This window comes from Mastigoproctus giganteus, chromosome 4, assembly GCF_048544385.1.
Source record: "Mastigoproctus giganteus isolate SK-2022 chromosome 4, ASM4854438v1, whole genome shotgun sequence".
Classification (NCBI taxonomy): domain Eukaryota; kingdom Metazoa; phylum Arthropoda; class Arachnida; order Uropygi; family Thelyphonidae; genus Mastigoproctus; species Mastigoproctus giganteus.
Window position 1 is genome coordinate 164625727 of NC_143578.1, and position 23909 is coordinate 164649635.

Genomic DNA, 23909 nt, shown 5'->3' on the forward strand with positions numbered 1-23909 from the left:
TTGGAGGGAGGGTACCTCATCAATCGTCTCCAGATGAAATAACATCTAGAATATGTTTGTAGGCTAAAACGGGATTCATCAGAGAACAGAACTGTACTCCATTTTCAGGGCTCCGGGTCACACGTTCATGGCACCAGTTTCGACAAGCTCTGTGGTGAGATTAATAGGATATAGACCACTGGCTTCCTTGTTTAGAATCCACTTGAATTGAGCCTTCTTAACAGAGTCCGGTTGGAAATGTTTTACCCGTGGCCGCAGCAATCTCAAAAGACAGTGGATGACAGGATATCGCAGGGTTCCGTTTTGTTGTTAGAGCCATCTAGTGGTCTGTTCTGGTCGACTTAGCCTTCGGGCGACCTTGGCCAACTCACTTTGTAATGGTTCTTGGCTCCTGAAACTGCTCCCATAGTGCCGAGACGACACTGGTGATATATTAAGCCAACGTGCCGCCTGCGACTGTCCGGATTCAAGTTCTCAAATGGCCCACCATTTCAAAGAATCATCTAAACTACGATGACTTGCCATCCTGAGTATTGGAGAAGTGGCTATCCCACTGAGTAAGCCAAAAAACGGGAACGAGTGATGTGGTCCCAACCTGTGTTTTTATAAGGCATCGATAATTTGCATAATATGCGGCTTTGCAAGGTGATAGATCGATTTCTATTGGATACTCGGAATGTGCATGGCGGGATGCCTATTATATCAAATATTCGCTTTCGGCAACGTTGCTTTCAATAAAATATTCATGAAAAGCATATTGTTCTGTTAATTTTGTCGACATTATCAGACTGCATTATCAACACCTGGTGGTATGGGTACATAGATTCATGCTGTTTTCGCTATGTTCCTCCCATCAGTGCAAAAAAAGCTATCTGGAATTTTTAGAGGGGTGACGATTCTGAAATCCTTCATATCCACTGTTGTTGTAGTTGGATTTGAGGAGAATTAGTGACTAAGGCCATATTGCTCCGTATATACTGTCTGTAAACTGCGTGTGTTCTATGGTCGATTTTCTGTTTGCTGGACGAAAAACCTGAGTTTCCGGGATGAAAAACCATGCTACCCTCGCCGAGACACTGTTGGTGTTCCCGAGCCCGCTGTTACCCTACTTTCTTGCGTTTTTTTTTTTGGTTTTTTTTTTTTTTCTGACAGGAGCGGAACAGGGTTCATTCCTCGACTGTGTTAACCCATCGATGACATAGTTTGAGTTGTGCCATCTGAAATGTCTCTTAATTAGTGCTGTTATATTGGATCGTTATTTGACTGGCTGCAGCCTTTCTTTTACTCAGCCCAAATCATATCGGCATCTCGCATCGACGAGATATTTCCGACTGCAGGATCGCTATTGGCTGGTTGTTCTGGAGAAATCTCGGTACTTCTGAGAAGACAGTTGTAGGTAAAAAAAAAAAAAAAAAAACAGAAAAAACCCAGAATCAGCAGGGTTGCAGTTTCAGAGATGCTTATACCAGCGCGTTTGGCATTGATTACTATGGCGTGTTAATAGTCACTTAAATCTTTCCTTTCGCCCATTTCCCCACTGAATCGCACTCATGCATTCCTACGTATCAGCCCACCAGTTTTATATCGCATGGTACGTGATTCTGTTACTGAAGGAGAGTCCATTTTATTAAAAGAATGAGTGTATCCGATAAAGTGGTCATTCAGTGTATACGGCGCTTGACGTCTTCTGGAGTGGAGGACGAACTATGGCAGCTGTGTATAGGGAAGAAATCCTGAAACCTTTCAGGTTTCGCGCGATTACAGTAGGCCCTCAGTTTTTTCTTAATGGTTGATGATGTTCTTCCCCATAAATGGCAATTTGTTGAGACTCTTCAGAGTTACCCTCTGAAGGATATTTTTCGTATAGAGCGGCATCCCACACCCCAAAGTCTCTGCACCCAAATCGCATCTACATGTATGAGATGGTCTGAGGAAACGAATTTATAGTTGTCAATCAATCGCTAGAACATTAAATAAGTTTTGAACTGCTCTTCTGGAGGAAAATTTTTTTGATGTGTTTCAGTACCATTGGGACTCTTGAATACGCTCATCAGCAGTATTCTCATGTTGTTAATGAGCATGACAACCACCGTTAACCTCTGCAGTGAGAAAAACGTATAACCCTCAGAATTGAGCGTGAGAATTTCTGCCGCTAACTTCTGCAATCTGATTTGCTGGTTTCTCAATACCGTTTAGTTAATTTGCATATTTTGGACGACATACTTTACCAATATGTTCACACACGTTACTGTTGGGTCATAATGTGCCTAATACACTTCGGTTCTATTGACTGATTTGCATCAATTATTTTGCAAGCTATTGCACTTTTGTCACTATCACTTTTGTTTGTAAGTAAAACTCGAGGCAGTATTGAGCACTTTAAAATATTCCATAAGCACTTTAAAATATTATTTTAAAGTGCTTATGGAAAATAATCAAAAAATTCTACATAAAATTTTAGGGAAGGGAAGAGGTAAAATGATAGATTTTCGAGAAGCCTAATGAAAGTTAATTAACCCTTAATGCATATTGAAGTATTCATCATTCATAAATTATATTGTTGTGTAATACATAAAAATACAGAGGGAACCGAGCTGTTCCCCCTCTGAACATATTAACAATATTACGCCTATGAATATCGCTTCAGTAACGAGGCGGAAAAAACGAAGGTCGTGTGACGTCAAGCAGCGAGTGATTTTTGATGAATGACTGGTGCTGAAGGACCTCTGGAAGGTAATTAATGGGTTGCAGAGAACAGTCCAAGGAAAGCAAGGATGTGAATCTTTGCCATTGGGCTATTATGTTAAATTAGAGCTATTGAGCGAAGTCTTTAGTATTTAAAATCTGATGAACATTACTACGTTGTGTTTGTGAAATGTCGGGTACATCAGTGAAGATAATGGTCTTGCTAGGCCTCGTACTCACAACCTCAACGTATTTTAGTAACGCGGTTTTGTCTGGTGATAACCAAACATTCAGCACCAAAGAGCTTTCTGATTTAATCGACACAGAAGAAATCTGGAACGGATATAACGAGAAAGCAAGAGCATTAATCAATAGCGTGTTAAACAGAATATTACCTGCCTTATTACGTACAGTGTATTCGGCAGGAATATCCGATAAATGTACTGATGACCTCTTAAGGTATACTGTTAATTTACGGAAGTTGAACAGGTGGGCAGGAGAAAGTAAGTGATTTAATTTTAGATGCCAAACATGCTTCGCTTCTTTCATGAATGAAAGTTTTATTTATGTGTTTACTTATTTTTCTGTATGTGGAAGAAACTAACGTGACGCGCGAAAATAAACATTGAAGTATGTTCGAGCTCAAAAAAGCTGATCTTTAAAGTTAGGGTAAAACTTTTACAAACTGGTAAACATTTTTTTTTTTTTAGATGAAATAAAATTTTTATTCATATTGTAATAGTAGCAGCCCTAACGCTACGTATATTCAGAAACGAATAGCATTTTTATTATTTACTTTGCCATATGTACAGTATTTAATAAAGCAAATCAGCTGTTGGAAACATTGGAAATTGCATCAATGGCAAGGAAGTGAGGGATCCCCACGAAATTGGGGACATGTACCAGGAACATCATACGAGACCAGCGAAAACGATTTGTGAATGACTGGTATTTCCAAGAAGAGAAATACGGGTGGATGTGAACTTGCTGCCTTGATATTCACATTCACTGTCCAGTAAAGGTGCATGTCACGGCAGCAAGTTTATGTCCTCTTCCCTTTCTTCTTGGAAATATTTGTCATTCACAAATAGTTCACTGGTCTCTTATGATGTTCCTCCTATATGTCCTCATGAGTATAGTGATTAAGGCGCCTCCGTAGCCAGGTGAGCAGGAGCAGCAGTGCGTAGCACACGCTTCTTGATTAGACCAGGTTTCGAGCCCGTGACCACCAAATACGGCAGGAATATCCGATAAATGTACTGATGACCTCTGGGGATATGCGGTGGTCAGGGAATGACCACCGCATATCCCCGGAGCAATGTGGCCTTAGTTGCTAATGCTCCTATAAACCAAAATACAAAACACAAATTTGTATGTATAGTATCTTATGTAGGACGGCACCTGAACGAAAGTTCAACTCCGTATAAACCAAAATATAAAAAATATAACAATATAGTGATTAAATGGGTAGCGCGAGTCTCACTGTCTCCTGGCTATATCCGTCGATGAAACAAAAACTTGTGCCGGAAGCCAGAGCCTGTCCTACAGTTTTAAATCACCAGGTTCCAAGGATTAATGTTGGAATTGCCCTAGTCCTTTTATGGACTGAGGCCTCCTTTTTTTTAGATTTGGGACCTTTTCAATCGGGAACACAGTTGCTTTACATTCACTATGATCGGCTCTGCTGGAAGCTTCTGCACTGGACGATTTCCGGATGGTTGGCGTCCCGTAAGGTGCTAGATGTTTATAATGGGAGAAAAAATTTAATGAACGGGCCGATCATTGGCGGGATGTTTACATTGCATTGCCTGTCTGTAATAGCACGTGGACTGCTGTATGGCTCCTGGCTGGTTCTAGAGAAATGGGAGGATGAGAGATCGCACAAAAGATCTATGTATCATCGAGAGGTGAGAATAACTGGAATCTGTATTAAGAAGTGTTTTTCAGCAGTACACAATACCTCCCTATACTATTTTGATGGAGCTAGCCCACTATGACATTAGCCCACTCAGAAGTGTGCCTAGCACCTTCAGCTAGGAACATTTCTGAGATCCCTCTCAAGCAGCGTCTGGTTGCTTCTTGCGGTCACCCTTTTCCAGAATGGAGTGATGCAAATGAAGAGCAATGAACAGTACTGCTCTCCATTCGGTTCTTCTGTGGTATCGAGCTCTGCACCATTTCAGTCGACAGGGACTAATCTGCCAGACAGCCCAGAAGTCGATTCGTCTGGAAAATGACCTTCGTAAACGGCGTCAAATCACTTGGGAAGACAAAAGAGAGCTGGTTCGCAGAAAGGATCTTGCATCACTGTGAGTAGTAGATGTCGTTCTTCGCCTACTGTAGATCCTGCGTTACGGCCCAGTCCCCAGATGCTTTGGTGCTCGTTGAACCCAAGCTCAACACCGTTAGACAACACAACGCCCTATGCGGCGATGTCTCTCATGGTCAGTCCAACCATTTGCAATTCAATGGCCTATAGAAGTTTCTTTAGGTGGAGATATCGACGTTGTCGTGTTGAAGGAATATCCAATTCGCTTGCCAGTAAGTACTGAAAGGAAAAGAGATCTCACGTTCTGTGTGTCTTTTTACCTTCTGCGCTGTTTAATGCTGGATTTCAATCATTTGTATACCTCTGTGTGTCTGTACGTCTACTCTTTCGGTGCAAATTTTCTAGTTTTGCATGTGAGTGTTTAGTGGAGAAATCGCAAAAATATTTGTGATTTCGCCATGAAATGCACATGTTATGGTTTGGAAATTTTCGATACATTGACTACTTTGGTCATGGCGACATTCACATGTAACATGATTATAGAGACTTGTTTTTTACTAACGCCCAAACTCGTTACCAGGTTCTCGTGCACTCATAATTGCTGTTTTGAGCTTTACTTTTCTATTGAGAGAATGACATACGATATAGCGGATTCTAGCACACGAACAGATAATTGAAATTATCATCGAGAAATGCGTTTCTTAAAACACTTTGTTCATGTGCCAGTATGCACATCACTTCGAATAGGAGCGAGATGTTCTGTTTGCTCAGAACGCTTCTTTGGGAACCATTAGCATATGGAGGCTCCCAACATTGATTTCTTCATCCCTTGGGAGCAACTTATAGAGACCTATTCGCAGTTTAAAGTATATACAATAAAGAATTTTTAAGAAGAGTTTTATATAAATTTATATTATTAACAAGTAGAATATTTAGATGTAAATGTACTGAGCTTATTTTTTAATAAGTTCGGTACATCTAGTTTTGAACAAAAATTTTTATCGAAACAATTAGGCCCAACATCACTTTGAGGACTTTGATTTTGTAAACATTATGGAGAAATCTCCACCAAGCTGATATTTCATCGGAAATGAATTGTATTTTAAAAAATCATCATCGGAAGTCTTTTTTTTTTTGGTAATTATAAGCAAGCAATTAATTATTATAAGTAATTAAGATAAATTAAAATTTGAAAATACAATTGATTAAAATGTAAAATGTTGGTAAAATAACCAGTTAATTTTTTTTATAATTATATATTTCTAAATGAATATTTATATAATAAATAACGTACATTGTTTCCGAATTTCTAATGTACAGGCGTACTAGTCATAATTTTTTTTTATAATGACTTGTAAAAAAGTATCAGACTATCATCGCAAAACATGAGTTCTGCGATTATAGTCATCTAAGCCAAATACGATTCTATGCACTAAACAGGGCAAAAACAGCCTAATCATTAGGAGGTTAAATGGAAACAACAGTTATACAAAATAATGTATTTTGTCTGTGTGAACAGCCAAGCGGTGGAAGTAATAATTCCATTTTAAAAATATAGTAGTAGTAGTAGTATGGAATTATTACTTCCACCGCTTGGCTGTTCACACAGACAAAATACATTATTCACAAGTTATCTGTGAATATAATTTGAAAGAAACTGCCTTTTTTTTAACACAGTTGTACTTGAGCTACAGGAGAATGAATAAAATTAAGAAATTTATCAAATAAATAGTCACAAATGTATAATTAATCTAATTTTTCGTATTTTCTAAAAAGGGAGAAAATATAAGCTAATAGCTCATGAATCAGACATGATGTTATGATGTCTGACACTTGTTAATTCTGAAGGCATTTGGAGATTATGAGCGACGTTGCTCAATCTTATTAACTGCAGTTAGAGATTGAGTAATCTTGATGATTTTGGCCTTGTCTTCGTAACATGTAGCGAGAAAAATTTCATGCTAGGCTTGAAATAAGCTTTACCAAGATTATTTACATATTTGCAGATACGTACATCATTATACTGAAACTATTTTATATAAACAGATGTAGCATTTCAGATGCTGCTTTATAGGATGGAATAAAAAACGAAATAAGTATGAAATGGCTCGGAGTATGACAGGAATGATATAGCTTGCAGTATGATATACATGAACTGACTGTAGAATAATGTGAATATGCATTACACTCTAATAATAATTCAGTCCTTCTAGTATAGTAGGTCTGAGCAAAACTGTGAAGAATTGGTCCCAAATTTTAGAGGTGTGATGGTCGGATGCTATATCAATAACTACAAACTGTTGGCATGATGTTACAACAGTTAAGAAATGATCTGATAGCCTGAACCCACTTAGGAGAGAAGGATTAGCGTCCACGAAAAAGGCCCTTACGTAATTTATTTTTATTTCAAAGTGAATGTAACTGTATGCTGTACGTTAGTTTTTCCAAAGCCGTTTTCCGTAGCAGAATTGTAGCTCACATGCGTAATGAATTCCAAATTACTTTAATTAAATGATGATTTGCCCTTTTCAGCCTTTTTCAGTAACGAAATGCTTTGGAATCGGTAAGAAATTGGCGAACACTAAGTCTATATACATTTTATTCGTTCATTTTCAATTAAAATTAAAAAAAAAAGAAACTGTCTTCGTGATTAGAAACAAAATAATTCCAATGAATTACTTCATGACAGTTTGTTTTTAGAGCAGAAGTTTGAGTATATTTTCTTTTTATTTTAAAATGGGTCAAAATATCAAAATGTAGATTAGGGTTAATTTTTGACAGTATGGTTTGGGGAACACTTGGGCAGTGGTCGCAGAACACAGATTGTAAACATTCACGGGTACTCCACTATACGCTGTGAGGATATAATGGCTTCATCACTCAATGCTCGTTTGGGAAAGTTAATTTTGTCAACAGTAGGATAGAAATTAATTACAATACCCAACATGATTTTTAACTCCAGCAAAAGGTTGTTTCTGGTCAAGTTTTATGTATAGAATTTAAAATCAATCATAAAAATTTCCTATCACGTCTCAGTTTTAAGATATAGATAGATAACTGGATTCTGTACAAAGACATCATTACTGTTTGAAATATAATTTTTAAGCTTATTAACTTTTGATTGGTTTTGTTTACTGCCCTAAAAGTTAAGCAAGTACATTATTACTGTTCTTGCAATATAGTATATTTTGATTTTGATGCACTTTTCCAGACAAGTCAGTAATTTTATTACATCATTCAACTGTTCAATATATAGTGTATGATAAACTACGCTACAAGAATTCACCTTCTGTTCAAATTTACCAATTGCTTTTACTGTTTTTAGGTTAATGCATTATTAAAATGGAGAAGACAAAGCACAAAACTTGCGTCAATCACCCAGACAACTTCTGCTATGTTTGTGGAAACTTAACCCCAAAAACTCAGAGGAAGAAAATATACAGTCACAAAAGTTGCATATTCATTGTACTTCGGCTGCAAGACCGGTGACCAAGAAAAAAAATTGGGCTCCACATATCTGTTGTATTACTTGTACAACGAACTTAAGGCTGTGGTTATATGGCAAGCTGAGAGCATTACCTTTTGCCATCCCTATGGTGTGGCGCTAGTCCAATCATTTCGACGACTGCTATTTCTGCATGACAAAAATAAAAGGTATTTCCAAAAAAGAGCAAGCACTGCATCAAATATCCAAATATCCCATCAGCAATTAGGCCAGTGCCACACGGTAAACAACTGTCAGTACCTGTGCCACCAAAATCTTGGGGTATTGGAAGTAGTGAAGGTACAGAAGAAATCGTTTTACTAAATGTCGCGGAACCATGTACTCCACACTAAATAAATAATAAAGGCTGAATTACTCGGATCCAGGCTACAACAGTGGAACTTACTCGCCAATGGTACAAACATTACAATATACCGTAAGCGAAATGAAGAGTTTTCAAGATATTTTGCAATGGAAAACAACATGTGTGTCTGCAAAGACGTCTTTGGTCTTATGCACGAACTGAACATTGATCACAATACCTCTGAATGGCGTTTGTTCATCGATGCGTCAAAGCCAAGGTTGAAAGCAGTATTGCTTCATAATGGAAATAATTTACCATCAATTCTTCTTTTTCATGCTGTTGGCCTGAAAGAAACTTAAGATAGTATGTCCCAGATTCTTGCTGCTGTACGTTACAATGATTATGGTTGGAATATTTGTGGTGATCTCAAAGTGATTGGTATGCTTGTTGGGTTGCAAGGTGGTTTCACTAAATACTGTTACTTCCTGTGTTTGTGGGATAGTCGTGCAACAGCCAAACACTACGTCGTACAACACTGGAATCAGAGAGATAAATATATTCCCGGCAAAAGCAACGTAAAGTATGTTCCATTGGTTAATCCACAAAAGGTTTTTCTTTCCCCTTTACACATCAAGCTTGGACTTAATAAGAATTTCACTAAAGCACTGGATAAAGAAAACAGAGGATTCGCATATTTACTGAAAATGTTTCCAAATTTATGTCATGCAAAGCTGAAGGAAGGAATTTTCATAGGTCATCAAATAAGAAAGCTCCTTTTAAGAAAGCCTCTTTAAGAAAGCTCCTTTTAGGAGCTTTCTTATTTGATGACCAATGAAAATTCAGGTTTCTTTGAGGAATTTCAAAGAAACCTGAATGATGTTGAACTGGTTGCATGGAGATCTTTCAAGACTGTGGTACATGGATTTCTCGGAAAGAGAAAAGAAGAGAACTGTGAGCAACTGGTGACAAACTTGCTGAAATGTTACAAGAACATGGGGTGCTGAATGTCATTGAAAATGCATTTCCTTATTCCCATCTGGATTTCTTTCCTGAAAACTTAACAGATGTCAATGATGAACAAGAAGATCGCTTCCACCATGACGCTGCTGAGACTCTGCCATGATGGGAGATTACTGTTGGTTTCTTAAACGGGAAAGCAATCTGGAGTATAAAAGGAAATCATTGAGTGGGAAACATGTCTAAGTAACATATATTTGTATAATAATTACAACCATGTATGCTGATATTGTATAAAAACAAGGAATTTAAAAAATGCGTATATCTTTTGATGTAGACGTGACAAAAGTAAAAGATTGATATTTTGATAATTAGGACATTACTTTTGTTCAGTATAACCAACTTTCGTAAAAAAAATTTTGTCGGGTAGTTTTATGCTCTCTCTCTCTCTCTCTCTCTCTCTTTGAATTCTAATTTTCCATCCTTCTCAACCGCATAATTTACAACCATCTGTTTTGTATTTCTTATCGTCCTCTGTTCTAAAATATGTTTAATGTGTTCCTCTTTGCACTGGATCTAAATTCAAAAAACATTTTTTGGGGTAAGGTTTAAAGGATTGCCAGGTATATGGACTTACTTCAATTCACTTTCCATGAACCTTATCATAATCTTATAGTTTTCCTTCAGAATTTTAGACTCTTAAGGTGTCAAATCCTTGGTTCCTGGGGCTTTTCACAGACATCCTTCCTGGTATGACAGCGCTTGCTATCTTTAAAGCTAAAATGCTGATGGAACAGATATTTAGATTCCACTTCTGGGTGCTTTGCTTATTGAATTTCGGTGAAGTCATGTTATTCTGTGACAACAAAATCCTTGGCTTGCACCTCCAGGACGGTGGCTATTACTAACCCTGAGTATATCTCCAATGTTTCAAAACCGATGGAAGCAGGGTAAAGGTGTACCGGCCATATCACACGGACGAATAATTCTCCTCTGTCTCACCAGGCAACAATAAGTGGCAGATGACTCTAGTCTTCCAGTGCAATACCACCGCTTTGCTTATTGGAGGCCTGCCGTGGTCGTGGTATTGCAGTGTGTTATGGCCGGTACACACGGCCATATCACACTAGAAGACTAGAGTCATCTGCCACTTATTGTTGCCTGGTGAGACAGAGGAGAATTATTCGTCCGTGTGATATGGCTGTGTGTGCCGGCCGTATCACACGGGCGAATAATTCTCCTCTGTCTCACCAGGCAACAATAAGTGGCAGATGACTCTAATCTTCCAGTGCAATACCACTGCTTTGCTTATTGGAGGCCTGCCGTGGTGGTGGTATTGCACTGGAAGTGGAGGCCTAAACTTCACTCTTCGGAGCAATGCTCAGCAACCCTCATATCTTCCATCATGCGGTATGAATGAAATCTTTTGACTTAATCAAGGGCATTATGGAAAGGGATGGAATATTCCTTTCATTTCAATGGTACAAATCTCAAACGGTTTTGGCAAGTCGGCGATAGAGAGTCCACTGGACCGAAACAGTTAGTTGTGTAATCTGGGTGACAACTTCTCTGTCAACTAATGATGGTAGAGGTCCGATTAGTGAATATGCCGAAGGCATTGACGAGGCCACGTTACGTCAAGGAGCTGCGTATATTATTAAAAAAAAATTATAGATATACATGGTTTATGTCATTTTTAATCTCAGTTATGTCCATTTCCACCTACGATCTGTTAAGCCCCTCTTATTTTACTAAGAGAATCCCAATTATCGGTGGCGCCTTCGTAGCCAGGTGGGCAGGAGCAGCAGTGCGTAGCACACGCTTCTTGATTAGACCGGGTTTCGAGCCCGTGACCACCAAAATACGGAGGATGCGGAAAGGTCAAGGAATAATCACCGCATATCCCCGGAGCAATATGACCTTAGTTGCTAATGCTCCTAAAAACCAAATAACAAACAAACAAACAACTAATTATCGGTTGCTTCACCACTACTCACTTCAGTTACCCTAATTATTCGCTCTGTGATTCCTTTGGCTTCAAAGATGGTTCTTGTGCATATATATTAGCCCTGTTATCCCTAGACAGAGACTTCGTAATTTGGAATATTCTCTTTTCGATTCAACTCTGGCTCAAAATCTCTCTATCCGATTTTGTTTTCTCTATCGTTGTCCCAACTACATTGAGTTTCGGAGAAACTCGACTTTCGTCAATCTAACTTTCCTAACAGTGAGGTAATTTTCCTTTCTTTTCTGTCTTCTAGCTTAATCCTGCTGTCCCCCCCCCAAAGTTCAGTTCTTTCTCCCACTCTTTTCTTTTTTGTATATTAATGATCTTCTTCCCCTGACTAGAAATCCTATCCATGGGTTTTATGATAACACACTACATTTCACCTCGCAGTTTCAGAAATTTTCTGCACAAATTTTTTCAATTATTCGAATATCATCGCAAATTTCTTTAGATCCCGATTTCCAGTGGATCTAAGAAAATTTCATTTGGCCGAAGTTAACTTCAATCCTTATACAATTCAATCCTATTTAATTTTTTTTTTGAAAAAAATCAGGCAGGAATAAATTCCAGAAGAATTGAAGTCCTGCCGAACTTCCTAGATGCTCAGATTTCTAGACAAGGTCTGATATCTCTGTTAGAGGTTACTTTGTTTCTAATCTCTCTTGGCTTAAGCGCATCACGAATATTATTTCTCTACATCAAAAAACTGGATGATTCTCTTTTCAAAGTTGTCATTACTTTTCTTCTAGATAATTACCTCACTATATGCAAACCTCAGATCTTTTCTTCCTTGGAAAATTGTTCCCACATCTGAAGGGTTATGTTCCCAACATCTCTCTCAAGCTCCCAAACTCCATTCAAACGAGCGCAGTTTAGTCAGAAAAATTACTAACCAGTCTCTTACAAATTCTCTCCACTCTTTGTCTCATAGGTATTCAGTTTCTGCTGCTTGCCTTTTTAAAGACACTTCCATGGGCACCATTCTTCTGAATTGGCATCTATATTGTTTGACAAAATTAACAAAACTTCGTCACTAGCGGGAATACTCGCCAGGGCCTCTGCCTGGGTGTCTCCTTCCCTTCTCAGACTAGTATTTCTTTCTATAATTCAGCCGCACCTCACCTATGGAATCATCTCATGGGGTACCACAAGCCATGAAAACCTCGCGAGAATCAACCCCATTCTCAATCGATGCGTTCGTTCAATTTTGGGCCTTCCCTGGAACGCATCAGTTAGTTCGAGATGAAAGGAAGTGAGACTCCTCAGCATCTACCAGCTATTGCAGAAAGCCGAGGCGATCCTTGTTTACAATGCTATGAAGACAGCAGACTTTCCCCCTCTCTTCAGATCGTTTTTCATAACCATAGAAGAAGAAGAAATATCATACAATCTAAGAAACGAAGTCAACCTGAAGATTCCGCTTTTCAGAAAAGCCATAGGTCAGAAAAGTATAGAATAAAGAGGTGCTAAAATCTGGAACAAACTTCCTGCAAAAATCAAAAATGTCACTTCACTAAATCAATTCAAGAAACTACTAATTGAACACATCACCAGGAATGTCTGATTCAAATTACCTTCCACTCAACTCCTGGATTTTAAAACACCAACATGGAAATAATGTACAAATGTTAAAGGAAGCAGCTGGCAAATAGTTGTAAATTTCTGTGCATGTATCTCATCATATTTCTTTTCTCTCCTCATTTAATTCTAAAAATGTTCACAATGATATTATAAGTAGTGATTCTTTTCGAAGTCTTTTCTTCCTTGTACAGTTCTGAAATTGTACAGGTAAAGAAATGTACAAAAAACTCCAATTTATTTATGTCTTTCCTGTTGAACATTACCTATACAATTTCAGAACTGTACATTTCTCAATTGTATATTTGTATATTCATCATTTTTTAAGGGAATATCCCCTAAAAAGCCATTGGCTTATGTGTTCTCCCTCCCTTTTTGCTGTTATCTCCCAAAAAAGTGCAACATAAAATAGGGATAAATAAATTATTATTATTATTATTATTATTAACAAAACAAAATGTTTTTCATTAATATTGTATCAAGGAAAGTGCTGCCTAAGGCGATTATTTGATATAACAGGCATCACAGATATTTTGATAAAATTCATTGTGTTGACTTAAAGTCTGGTAAAAATTTCCTTGAAACTTCAGGAGTGATAGTAATGAGCTCATTTTATTTACTCGACAGAGAGTACGATGAGTCAAAAAGCTCGGAGCGGAAAATAGCATAAATAATGGCTGATAGAAGGTCCGCTTTATCGGCTCAGTTAAGGCAGGAAGGAAACTAAAACGAGTGACAGATGCAAGTTCCTCTGGTATGTTCGCTAAGGAATTTACATTCCTCATTCGTGCAGGTTCGGATATCGACAATTGAAGTCGTGCAGTAAAGCTACAATTGGAAAAAGGAAAACAGCTTCGCCCATAAGAAAATTTCATTTCATAAATACGATCAGAATTCTTTTTTTTTTTTTGCATGCTCAGAAACTTTAAACACAAAATAATGAACAATGCAATGCGCATGAGCAGTATTTTAAACAAGGCGTCGTTCTGACTTTGTTTCTCTCAGTTTATTTGAAAACAATGCGTTTCAGATGGCACGTGGTTTTATAAAGAAGTAAATGCAAAGCCATCAATTTGCTGCTTCGAAATGGGCAAACCTAAATAAATTTAGACTGTGAACACATTCAACTTTTAGAAATATGCATAGAATAGTCTCCACCCTTAGTGGTGTGGGGAAAATTTATATGAGAATCGTAGTGGACTAAGTCCTTACAGAAGTAACCAAAATGACTGGATTGTATTGTCGGGTGTTTTAGGATACATCAAGGCAAACAGGAAGCGCCAGTGTACCGTGTCTGAGAGATGAAAGACGAAGTTTCGCAGTTGGAAGCGAATGGAAGGAATGTATTTCCAAAGTAGATTGACCAACTCTTTTATTGGCCAACCAAAGTAGGATGCTTCTATTTTCTTCGGTCTGGCGATCAGAATCGAACTGAATCCTCCAAACATGCATGACAAGTCGCGGAGGGTAAGAGGCTGATGAAATTGGAATGGCTGTAGAAACTTATGCAAACTGACATTGCGTAGCTCAAGGCAATAATAGCCACACTAACAATTATTACATTGAAATATTTCATCAGCTACCAAATATAGTAGAGAAGTTTGGTGTCGTAAGCTTTTCAGAAGGCGGAATTAGCAAACTAGCATTTCAGTGGAAGCTGGCCGTTCCCTTTTTTATGGTCGGAAGTCCGTTCCCAAATTCAGCGCAGTTCAACACTACACGCCTCTTAACTTGGGTTTTCAGAAATCGCGGTCACTCCCAACTCCGTTTTATTTGACTGTTGCTTGCATCCACTCTTGTTTTTTATGATAGCTGCTCTTTAAATTTAACAAGCTTTTCGTAAAAAAATATAGACTAATAAGAGTAAGTTCTTATATACTTCAAACTTGCCTTAATTTGTTAAAGGTTAGGGCTAGTAGCTTAGCTAGGGCGTTTGACTGGTATAATATGCCCTTTCTCATGCCAGAAAATAAATAATTAATACCATATACAGCAGAAGTGCAGGCTATTGGAGGATGGTGGAGAGCGCCTCCCATTTTAGATAATTCAAGGCTGTTCATTGGAAATGTGGTTGTGTGAGTCCGTCCGTTGTCATCATAGAAACTGTTCACCTCTACGTTTTGACTTGATGGCATTACCTCATCTTACAATAATTTGCAATAACAACTGAATTATTCTTCCGCTCAGCAAGCAGATTTTCTTGCTGAGCTGAATATTCAATAAAAACACAATTTTAATTTCTAAATTCATTGCACTTTTATGACTACAGACTATAACCGCAAATTTAAAATTAAGTGAAATTTAAACGCTATTAAAGCTATTCTATATTATATGAACATCTTCACAACAAACTTAGGGTCCTGACCACAGTAACAGCATGAAAATACCGTTCTGTACTAATAACTCAAGTAATATGTTGATATTTTTCATTCAGAATCAGGTTTTTATCACTTACTCGTTTACAAGGATCTTTAAAGATTTCTCAACTGGACGCTCGTACAATTTCTTTTCAGAATGTTAACATATTCATAATTTCTTGTGACGAGGAATGGTTAAGTTATTTTTTTAAAAGTTAGTTGGCTTAAAGTTAAGTATTTTTCTGTGGTGAATTAATTGATAAAAAGTGTGTGCATCCCTCCGCGATAGTGGTTTTGCCCTTGTCACTCTTTTGGAAAGGAGTGGTTTAGAAACCCGTGGAAAACTGAAAGCTTTCTTAGGTTATGTTAGGAGTCTTCAATTGGAACTGTAAGCCAATTTCCTGGGGGTACCCAGTAGGTTTCAACTTCTGTGAGCTATTCCGGTTTTTCAGTTCGTATACATCCAAATCGGCTCATGAACGCATTTGTAAAGACATTACCGTATGAAATAGAACACCATAAGAAACGGTCCTACCAGAAGGTTGGTGTGCCAAAAATTACCACGAAGCAGAACAAATGTGAGCATCACATCACTATGTCGTAGCATTGATTAGATTCCAGTCACGTATTTTTATTTGAAAGTTATGCATAAATTAATACAACCAACAGTATTTGCACTGAAAAGCGTTGTTCAATTTCGGTGGGCCAAAAATTCAAACTTAGAGCTCAAATTCACTGCAAATTATACAAAAACGTCATTGCAACATAACGTTAGCTGAATTCATTGCATTCAGCGAATGTTATGTTGAATCCAATACAACAATAAACTCCACATGAAGTGCGCATCGCTGCAATATTTAAAGGCTGAAATATGCAGAAAGCGACCTCGGTTTCTGTCCAAGGGATTCACAATACATATGAATAATGCTTCTATGCAATGTACATACGTTTCCATGGCTAATCCCAAGAGAAACCTGTGATTTTAACTGGAACATCCTTCCTTCCCCGGTACACAGCTCAACTTAGTTCCATCAGTCATCAAGGATTGGTTTTTGTCAGGATTCAAACTTCTGTTCCAAAGGCATAAGCAGCTTTGTGTTTCGCTGGGACAAGTGGATGAATAATGTCGTACAACAGCGTTACCCTGGTGAACAAAAACCTAAGGGATAAAGTACATGGTTGCGATGGTTTGCAAAATAATTGATAGAAGTCAATGACATTTGGTGCCGCTACATTTTAAGACCCAACAGCAGTGCGTAAGTAAATCCATGGGTATAACATTTTTTTTTTTTTTTATGAAAACCCCAAGCACGAAAAGAATCAAAACCTATAGTACTTGGTACCGTGCATAGGTTGAAAGAGAAGTATGGGGGGGAGGGATGCCAGAAATTTTGCTCTAAAGACTAAACATGGGTTTCACCACTTCAAGCCTCCAATAAGCAAAGTGTAGGCTGTAGCTTTTTTAGGTTTAGCTTTGTGTAAATCCGACCCTGCTCTCACCTTCAATCAAATATGTAGAATAAAATTTCACTACAAATGCAATATGAATTGTATTCTCTGTTTAGTCGACAAGGCTAAGAAGGATTTTTTTTATTTACCTTTGGATTTCAATTCCAAGATATTACACAAATAAGATTTCATTAAAACGTCGAACTTCTTGTTCCACGTTTTAATGAAATCTTATTAAATTTAGTAATATAAAAGAAGAAAACAGTGCTTACAATGCAGAGATATTAATTTCGGATGTCAAATAGAAATTACAAAGACCCGCGAATGAAATAGTCTTCCAGTATTATCAGAATTAGTACAAATACAAACTTGAGAAAATTAAAGATGTGTTTGTCAAGCAACTAAGGTTGTGAGGCATCGATATTTTGTGTCCCTAATTGCGTGTGATCTTCGGTCAGTTTTCTCTTTGCTGGACTACATAGTACATATCCCACACACTTTTAAATCTCTGGCTTGACCGATACAGAGAACATACGCGTAGATGGAAGAAATCCCAGGAACCGTTAGAGTCTCAAAATACCAAAATATTGCTTCGTTGTAGAATGTTAGAGTTTACTTTACTATCTTATTATGAGTGTTCTGATTTCTTCGCATAAGTGCAGGAGTGAAATAACTCTTCGTACAAGAGTTAAATTAAATTAATCTCCAAAATTGATTGTAGTTTTGATAACCCAATTTGGTATTTACTTATTGCTGTAAATAGTGATTTGTCTGTTCTTCTCTAGGTGAGAGAATTCTTAAATTGTTGACTTTGTAAATAATGTGTTTTCCTTTTGATTTGGTTGCGTGGCCTTACCGAACTGTATAAGCTTTGTCCACTAGTGTCATATTCTTTAATCTCTTGCTTTTTTCCTCTTCTGGGGATGTCTATTTCTTTCATCCCCTTGCTTTCCTTCTCTTTCCCATCCATTCCCTTACCCTACTTCTCACGCTATGCTCCTTCCTTTTCATTTTACCTTATTTATTGGGATAACAAGTTTTCTTGTTATTCTACTAAGAATCTTTGCCTGTTTGTGGTTCTTGAAGTTTAGCGAGAACAGAGAGCAGTGCTGTTGGCCTGCATAAGGTAGGAAGGTGAGTTGGCTTTCAGGGTTTTTATGTATTAATTTGAGCGTAGCTTCTCTCCAGATAGCGGGAAAGGAGCCGTCAGCCAAGTATCTATTGAAGAGACTGAGTAGGGTGGTAGGATAAAGTTCTGCGAATTTCTTAATCACGTCAACTTCAAGGAGGCCAAAGCCAGGGGCCTTTCCTTCTTTTGTCTTTGCTAGGGCTAGGTGCATCTCTGCAAAGGTAAATGGTTCTTCTGTGTTGTCTGCTGCATAGGCTTCATTGCTGGCTACTATTTGAGTTTGCTCTGGACTTAACTGTGTGTTTTCCAGAGGGAAGAGGGCAACAAGAATATTATTTAGAGAGTCAGTCCAAGAGGTGGTGAAGGTTCCATCAGGTTTCTACGATGAGCCAAGACTTCTCCACTGGGCAGCTTATTGATTACAATGCATAAGACTATTCCCCACGGGTTGCTGTTTCCAGTGGAGGTTACCAGGGTCCTCCGTGATTCTCTGTTGCTTCTGCGAATTTCAAGTGTATAACGGTTTCTGAACAGTCGATAAGCTTCCCGCGCAGAGTCCACTTCCTGGGGGGGGGAATGGGCACAAGCCCTTTGTAATGCTTTCCGAGCGAGGTTGACCCGTTTCCTTAGGTCGCGAAGGTTGGCGTTCCACCACGGAACAGCGTATCTGTAAGGTTTTCTTCATGGGATGGCTAAGTCGCAGGCATTTCTGATTGTCTTGGTTATTTTGTGCACACAATCCTCTGGTGAGCTGGTGTCTGCTAAAGGGTCATCCTCGGGGAGGCGTCTTGCGAGTTCCACCTGAAACTAATGCCAATCTGCTTTTTTAGTACAGTAGCGTTCCACAGAGCGAGCAAGAGAGAGAGAGAGAGAGAGAGAGAGAGAGTGTGTGATCGCTCTGTGGTCCGAAGTAGTCCAGGATTCTTGCACTGTCCAGCCAACCAGCTTTTGGGTTATGTCTGGCGTGGCCATGGTTATGTCTATTGTACTCTTCCAGAGGGAGCTGCTGAAGGCGGGCAAGTGGCCCGGTCTGTTGAGAACCCGAAGGCCAGTAGTTAAAATGAAGTCCTCAAGTCGTTCACCATTTCTGGACCCAGTTCTGTCGGGTGTTAGGCTGTGCCACAGGGCAGAGCGACAGTTAGCATCCATTCCAACCAGCAGCCTCCCTCCCTCCCGGAAGAAGGTGGAGAGCCATCTGGATGGGTGATGTTGCAACAGTGATGTCCTCACCAGGGTGACTATATACTGAGAGCAGGTAGATGGAGCCAAGGGGTGTCAGGATCTGGGCACAAGCGCTGATAGAAGTACATAGTAGTGCGATACGGACTGCTGTAATCTCTGTATTCCTGATAACTACTGCGGCCCATGGCTGGTCATCTGTGCAGTGTATAATTTTGTATGAGATTGGATATCCTACTACGTTACCCTTGCAGACATAGGTTTCTTGAAGCAAGAATGCGTCGATATGCTGTTCTTCTGCTCTGATTTTTAATTGGTCAGCGACCACTTTTGCTCGTTGTGCATTAAGTTGAAGTATTTTAATCTGTTGTTGAGTGGGTATAGTGGCTTGCCTATCCATAATTTATCCTTGATTGGTATATATTCTTCACTTTTTTTGTAGACTGTACAGGTGGCGTCTCTTATTGAGTGGTCGTGGGGTGCTTTTGCTGCCTTGCAGTTGGCACAGGAGGGCGGCTGCGCCTTGGCAGGGCAGTCATTAAACGCATGACCTTTTTGGGCACAGTGCCCATAGGTGGACTCTTACTGGTTACATGTATGGGACATATGTCCGAAACGCAGGCACCTGTAACACTTGGGGACAGAGACCGTCCCCAAGTGTTACAGGATTTTTTGGATTTTCCTTGTTCTTGGTAGTCTTATTTAGGTCATCTTCTGGGTTAAAAGTCTCGCTTGTCAAGTGGGGGGGATGTTCTGATCCTTCTTTTTCCATCTTATCTAGAAATCTAAGTGTCATCTGTCATCTTCGATGACACTTAGGAGCAGAAGAAATCTTTTTGCGCTATATAAGAAAGCACTGTGTTTTGAAGGATTGAAATCAACTAAATTAATTTGCCCCATTGGATAATTAACTGGAGGTCATCATTTAGGGAATTGGTAGTAGATATGCGAGAAGTGGAAGCTGTTTGCTTCCACTGTTTGCGAAACCTTTAAATCAAGGTTTCTCAAACTGGAAGGTGGAATGCAATGTGCTGTCATAAGCAAAACTATGGATAGTATTTTCGGTCAATGGAAGAAGGTCATTAATATACAAGAGGAAAAGAGTGGGAGAAAGAACTCAACCTTGGTGAATGCATGCATTATTGGAGAAGTTAGAAGACAGAGAGCCGTCTATCATCACCCGCAGAGAGCGATCAGAGTGAAAACTGGATACCCAATTACAAAAAACAGTTGGCAAACCATAAAATGGAAGCTTATGTAGAAGATTTTCATGCGAAACACGATCAAAAGCCTTTGAAATATGAATAGTAACTGCTTGAGTTTCACCAAAATTTTCCATTGAATTTGTCCACAGATAGGTAACATAAGCCAGTATATCACCAGTGGATCGACACTGACGTAATCTATGCTGATGATCATTGATCAGATGGAAGGTATCAAGATAGTTATTAATACAATTTGTCGATGATTGCTCCTGTTTTAAATGAGTTTGTTTTATCGATAAAATTAATTTAAATCTTTGGAAAAAAATGAGTGTCTTAATAGTTGGTAATATACACTGAGTGATCACTGAATTATGACTACCCCTATGAAAACTGAATGCGACCCGTTCACTACGTGAGGTACGAGAGTGTGCTGCAGTTAGTCGACCTACGTAGCATAGATAAGGTGACAGTGGTTCAGTAGGTAGTAAAATTCCGAGCGTGATGGGTAAAAGAAAGTATTTATCGGACTTTGATAAAGGACAGTTTGTGGGAGCTCGACGAGCTGGTGCCTCGATTTCCCAAACGGCTGAACTGGTGGGGTGTTCGAGAGCCGCCGTTGTTAAAGTGTACAGGACTGGCGTCAAAATGGTCAAACAACGACCCGACGGCAAAACTGCGAAGGTCAGCGAAAGGTTGATGTTAGAGGTGAGCGCCGGGTCCGACGACTCGTACAGGCGAACAGGCGCAGCACTGTCGAAGAGTTGACTACCCAATACAATATGGTGGGCTAACCTGGAATAATATCTGGCATGACCATGTCAAACTCGGCCTAAAATTATCGCCTGGTGTAAAGAGCATGCAAGTTAGACGTTAGAAGAGTGGAAGATGGTGTGCTGGTCGGATGAGTCACGTTATTTACTCCACACCGTGGATGGTCGTGTACGGATTTGGCGACAACATGAGGCTCTTCATCCATCATGCATGGTATCATAAGTGCAGGCCGGTGGAGGCGGTTGTATGGTTTGGGGCATGTTTCACCAGCAGGAACTTGGATCCCTGGTGCATGTGGAATAACGTATCACTGGTCTCCGCTATCGTCAATTGCTTGCTGACTGTGTTCACCCCGCTATGTTACACTTGTTCCCGAGTGGCAATGGTTGTCTTCCAAGATGACAATGCGCCGAGCCATCGGGCACTTGATGTGCAGGAATGGTTTGAGGAACACAATTCTGACTTCCAACATATCGATTGGCCTCCGAACTCCTACTGATATCAATTCCATAGAGTACTTGTGGGACACTATGGAAAGGCATATCAGGCGTCTGGGGATATACAAATTACCTGCACTGCTAGGCGCATTATACACAGCTTGGTTGGCCATACCTCCCGAACGCTTCCGACAGCTTGTTGAATCAATGCCACGTCGGATAGATGCTGTCAGAAGACAGAGAGCCGTCTCTTTTGGCGTATTAGGTAGGTAGTCATCATTCACTAGTGATCACTCAGTGTATATATGTATATATTTTATACAGCTTTATTGACTCTGAGTTATGATGTTGTAAGACTACAAATAGATACATCGCAGGTTAAGGTGTCAAGGTATATTTGATTAATTGCGGTCTCCAGGATTTCTCCTATATACCACTGCAGCATTTGCAAAGGCAAAAGGCCAAGGCCGGCTAGTGTGTGTATGTAAGTGTGTGAGTATGTGTTTTGTTATGTTCAGTTACAACTGACCTAAGTTCCTGATCAACTTTGGTCCAGTTTTCGTCTTTTATCTTGTATCTTGGAAAGTCACGGACATTTTTAAAAGACCAAGAATCAAAGCCAAGCAATATGTCAAAAGTGATTGCATTGTGGTCACTACATGACCACGACTTGTGTACATCCAATTTTGAATATTTCTACTAAAAGAACGGCTGTTAAGAGTCAAATCTATAAAAGATTGACCAGCAGAACTAACGGACTAACGAAAGTCTGAGTATTCCAAAGAGTTAAATCTTTAGTATAGATAAATTCTTCAAGTAGCTTCCCCTTACGGTTCGTACACGAACTTTTCCAAATGGGATTTGTATCAATAAGAATAATAACTGGTTTATCTACCAATCTGATTAATAAAGTTTCTAAGTAGTTTAAATAAGGTTCAATTGGTTGATTATCTTGGCTGCACTTGATATACAAAGAAACGAAAAATATTTATACATCACAGATAACGGTTTGGTAAAATAATTAACAGTATATATTTTATTATACTTTTTTGGCACTTTAGTGTTCGATGCCACAGCTAAAATTCCTAGCGGGATATTCAGTTCGACGTTTTCTGCTTTTGGATCATACGATCAGTGTTTACAACTCACTGTGTACAGCAACAACAAGGTAATACAGGAACCGAACACTCATGAAATTTTTCGCGGCAAGTACTGTGCCTTGGATATCAAACTTCATTTGCCCCCAAAGCGTAGAAGTTTTAACTACAACATGCTAACTGCCATGGATGAACTAAAGAAGTTTTCTGAAAAAGATCTGGTAAGCAAAAAACATTTATATTTCTGATAAAATTTATACATCATTCGGAATTTTTCTATTTTCTAGCATCGTGATTCCCAACAGGTCCTGACCCAAACGTGTGTTACCATTAGATTTTAATTTTATAATATAATAATATACTTTTTAATACTAATATATTATTTATAATATACTCTTAAATAATATTTAATGAAATATTATCTCCAACTACGTGAGTATAAATCACAACAATTTTAACATATACTGTGCCAAACTTGTACTACTTGTTGTAAGGTGTCTCACAATTATGATTGATTTCGATTTTCTTTTGCCAAATCAATCATTCAAATTTAATGTATAGATGTTTTTTGTTAGTCAATCTACTCTTCGCGTAGTCTTACTCATTACATGCTTTTTTGTTATTAATACAACAGTGTATTGTAAATATCAATTTTCCTTTTATTTGAAATTTGACTTCAGCGAAAAGAATGTATGTTCAAAAATACATCAAGTACGTTTTACTTCGATAATTATGGCTGTTGCAATTCGTCATATTTTTAGAAGTTCTTTCCAGTGAATCGCTAAAAACCAAATAAATTGCAACGGTGTTTAAATACTAAACACGATCAATTTAAGAAGAGTTATACGCATTTTGTCTAATATGAAAATAGCCTTTATTTGTCTCATTAAATGTCATAATTTTCAAAAAATTTCCTGGTGGAAAATCTGCTTTCCCTTCTTTTCTCGTTCGTTAACTTAGTTCGCAAGGAGCGTTACTGAATTGCCAAAATGGGTTGCAT

At 38.6% G+C, this 23909-nt stretch overlaps 1 protein-coding gene across 1 annotated transcript in view; it reads left to right on the forward strand.

The window, feature by feature from the left end:
* Nucleotides 1–2875: 2875 nt before the first annotated feature.
* Nucleotides 2876–23909, forward strand: part of LOC150087164 (nose resistant to fluoxetine protein 6-like) — an 84408-nt gene continuing 63374 nt past the window's right edge. The window contains exons 1-2 of the mRNA XM_090372388.1: nucleotides 2876–3188; nucleotides 22874–23130. Coding sequence (XP_090228514.1) covers nucleotides 2876–3188; nucleotides 22874–23130 — 570 coding nt within the window. The remainder of the gene's footprint in view (nucleotides 3189–22873; nucleotides 23131–23909) is intronic.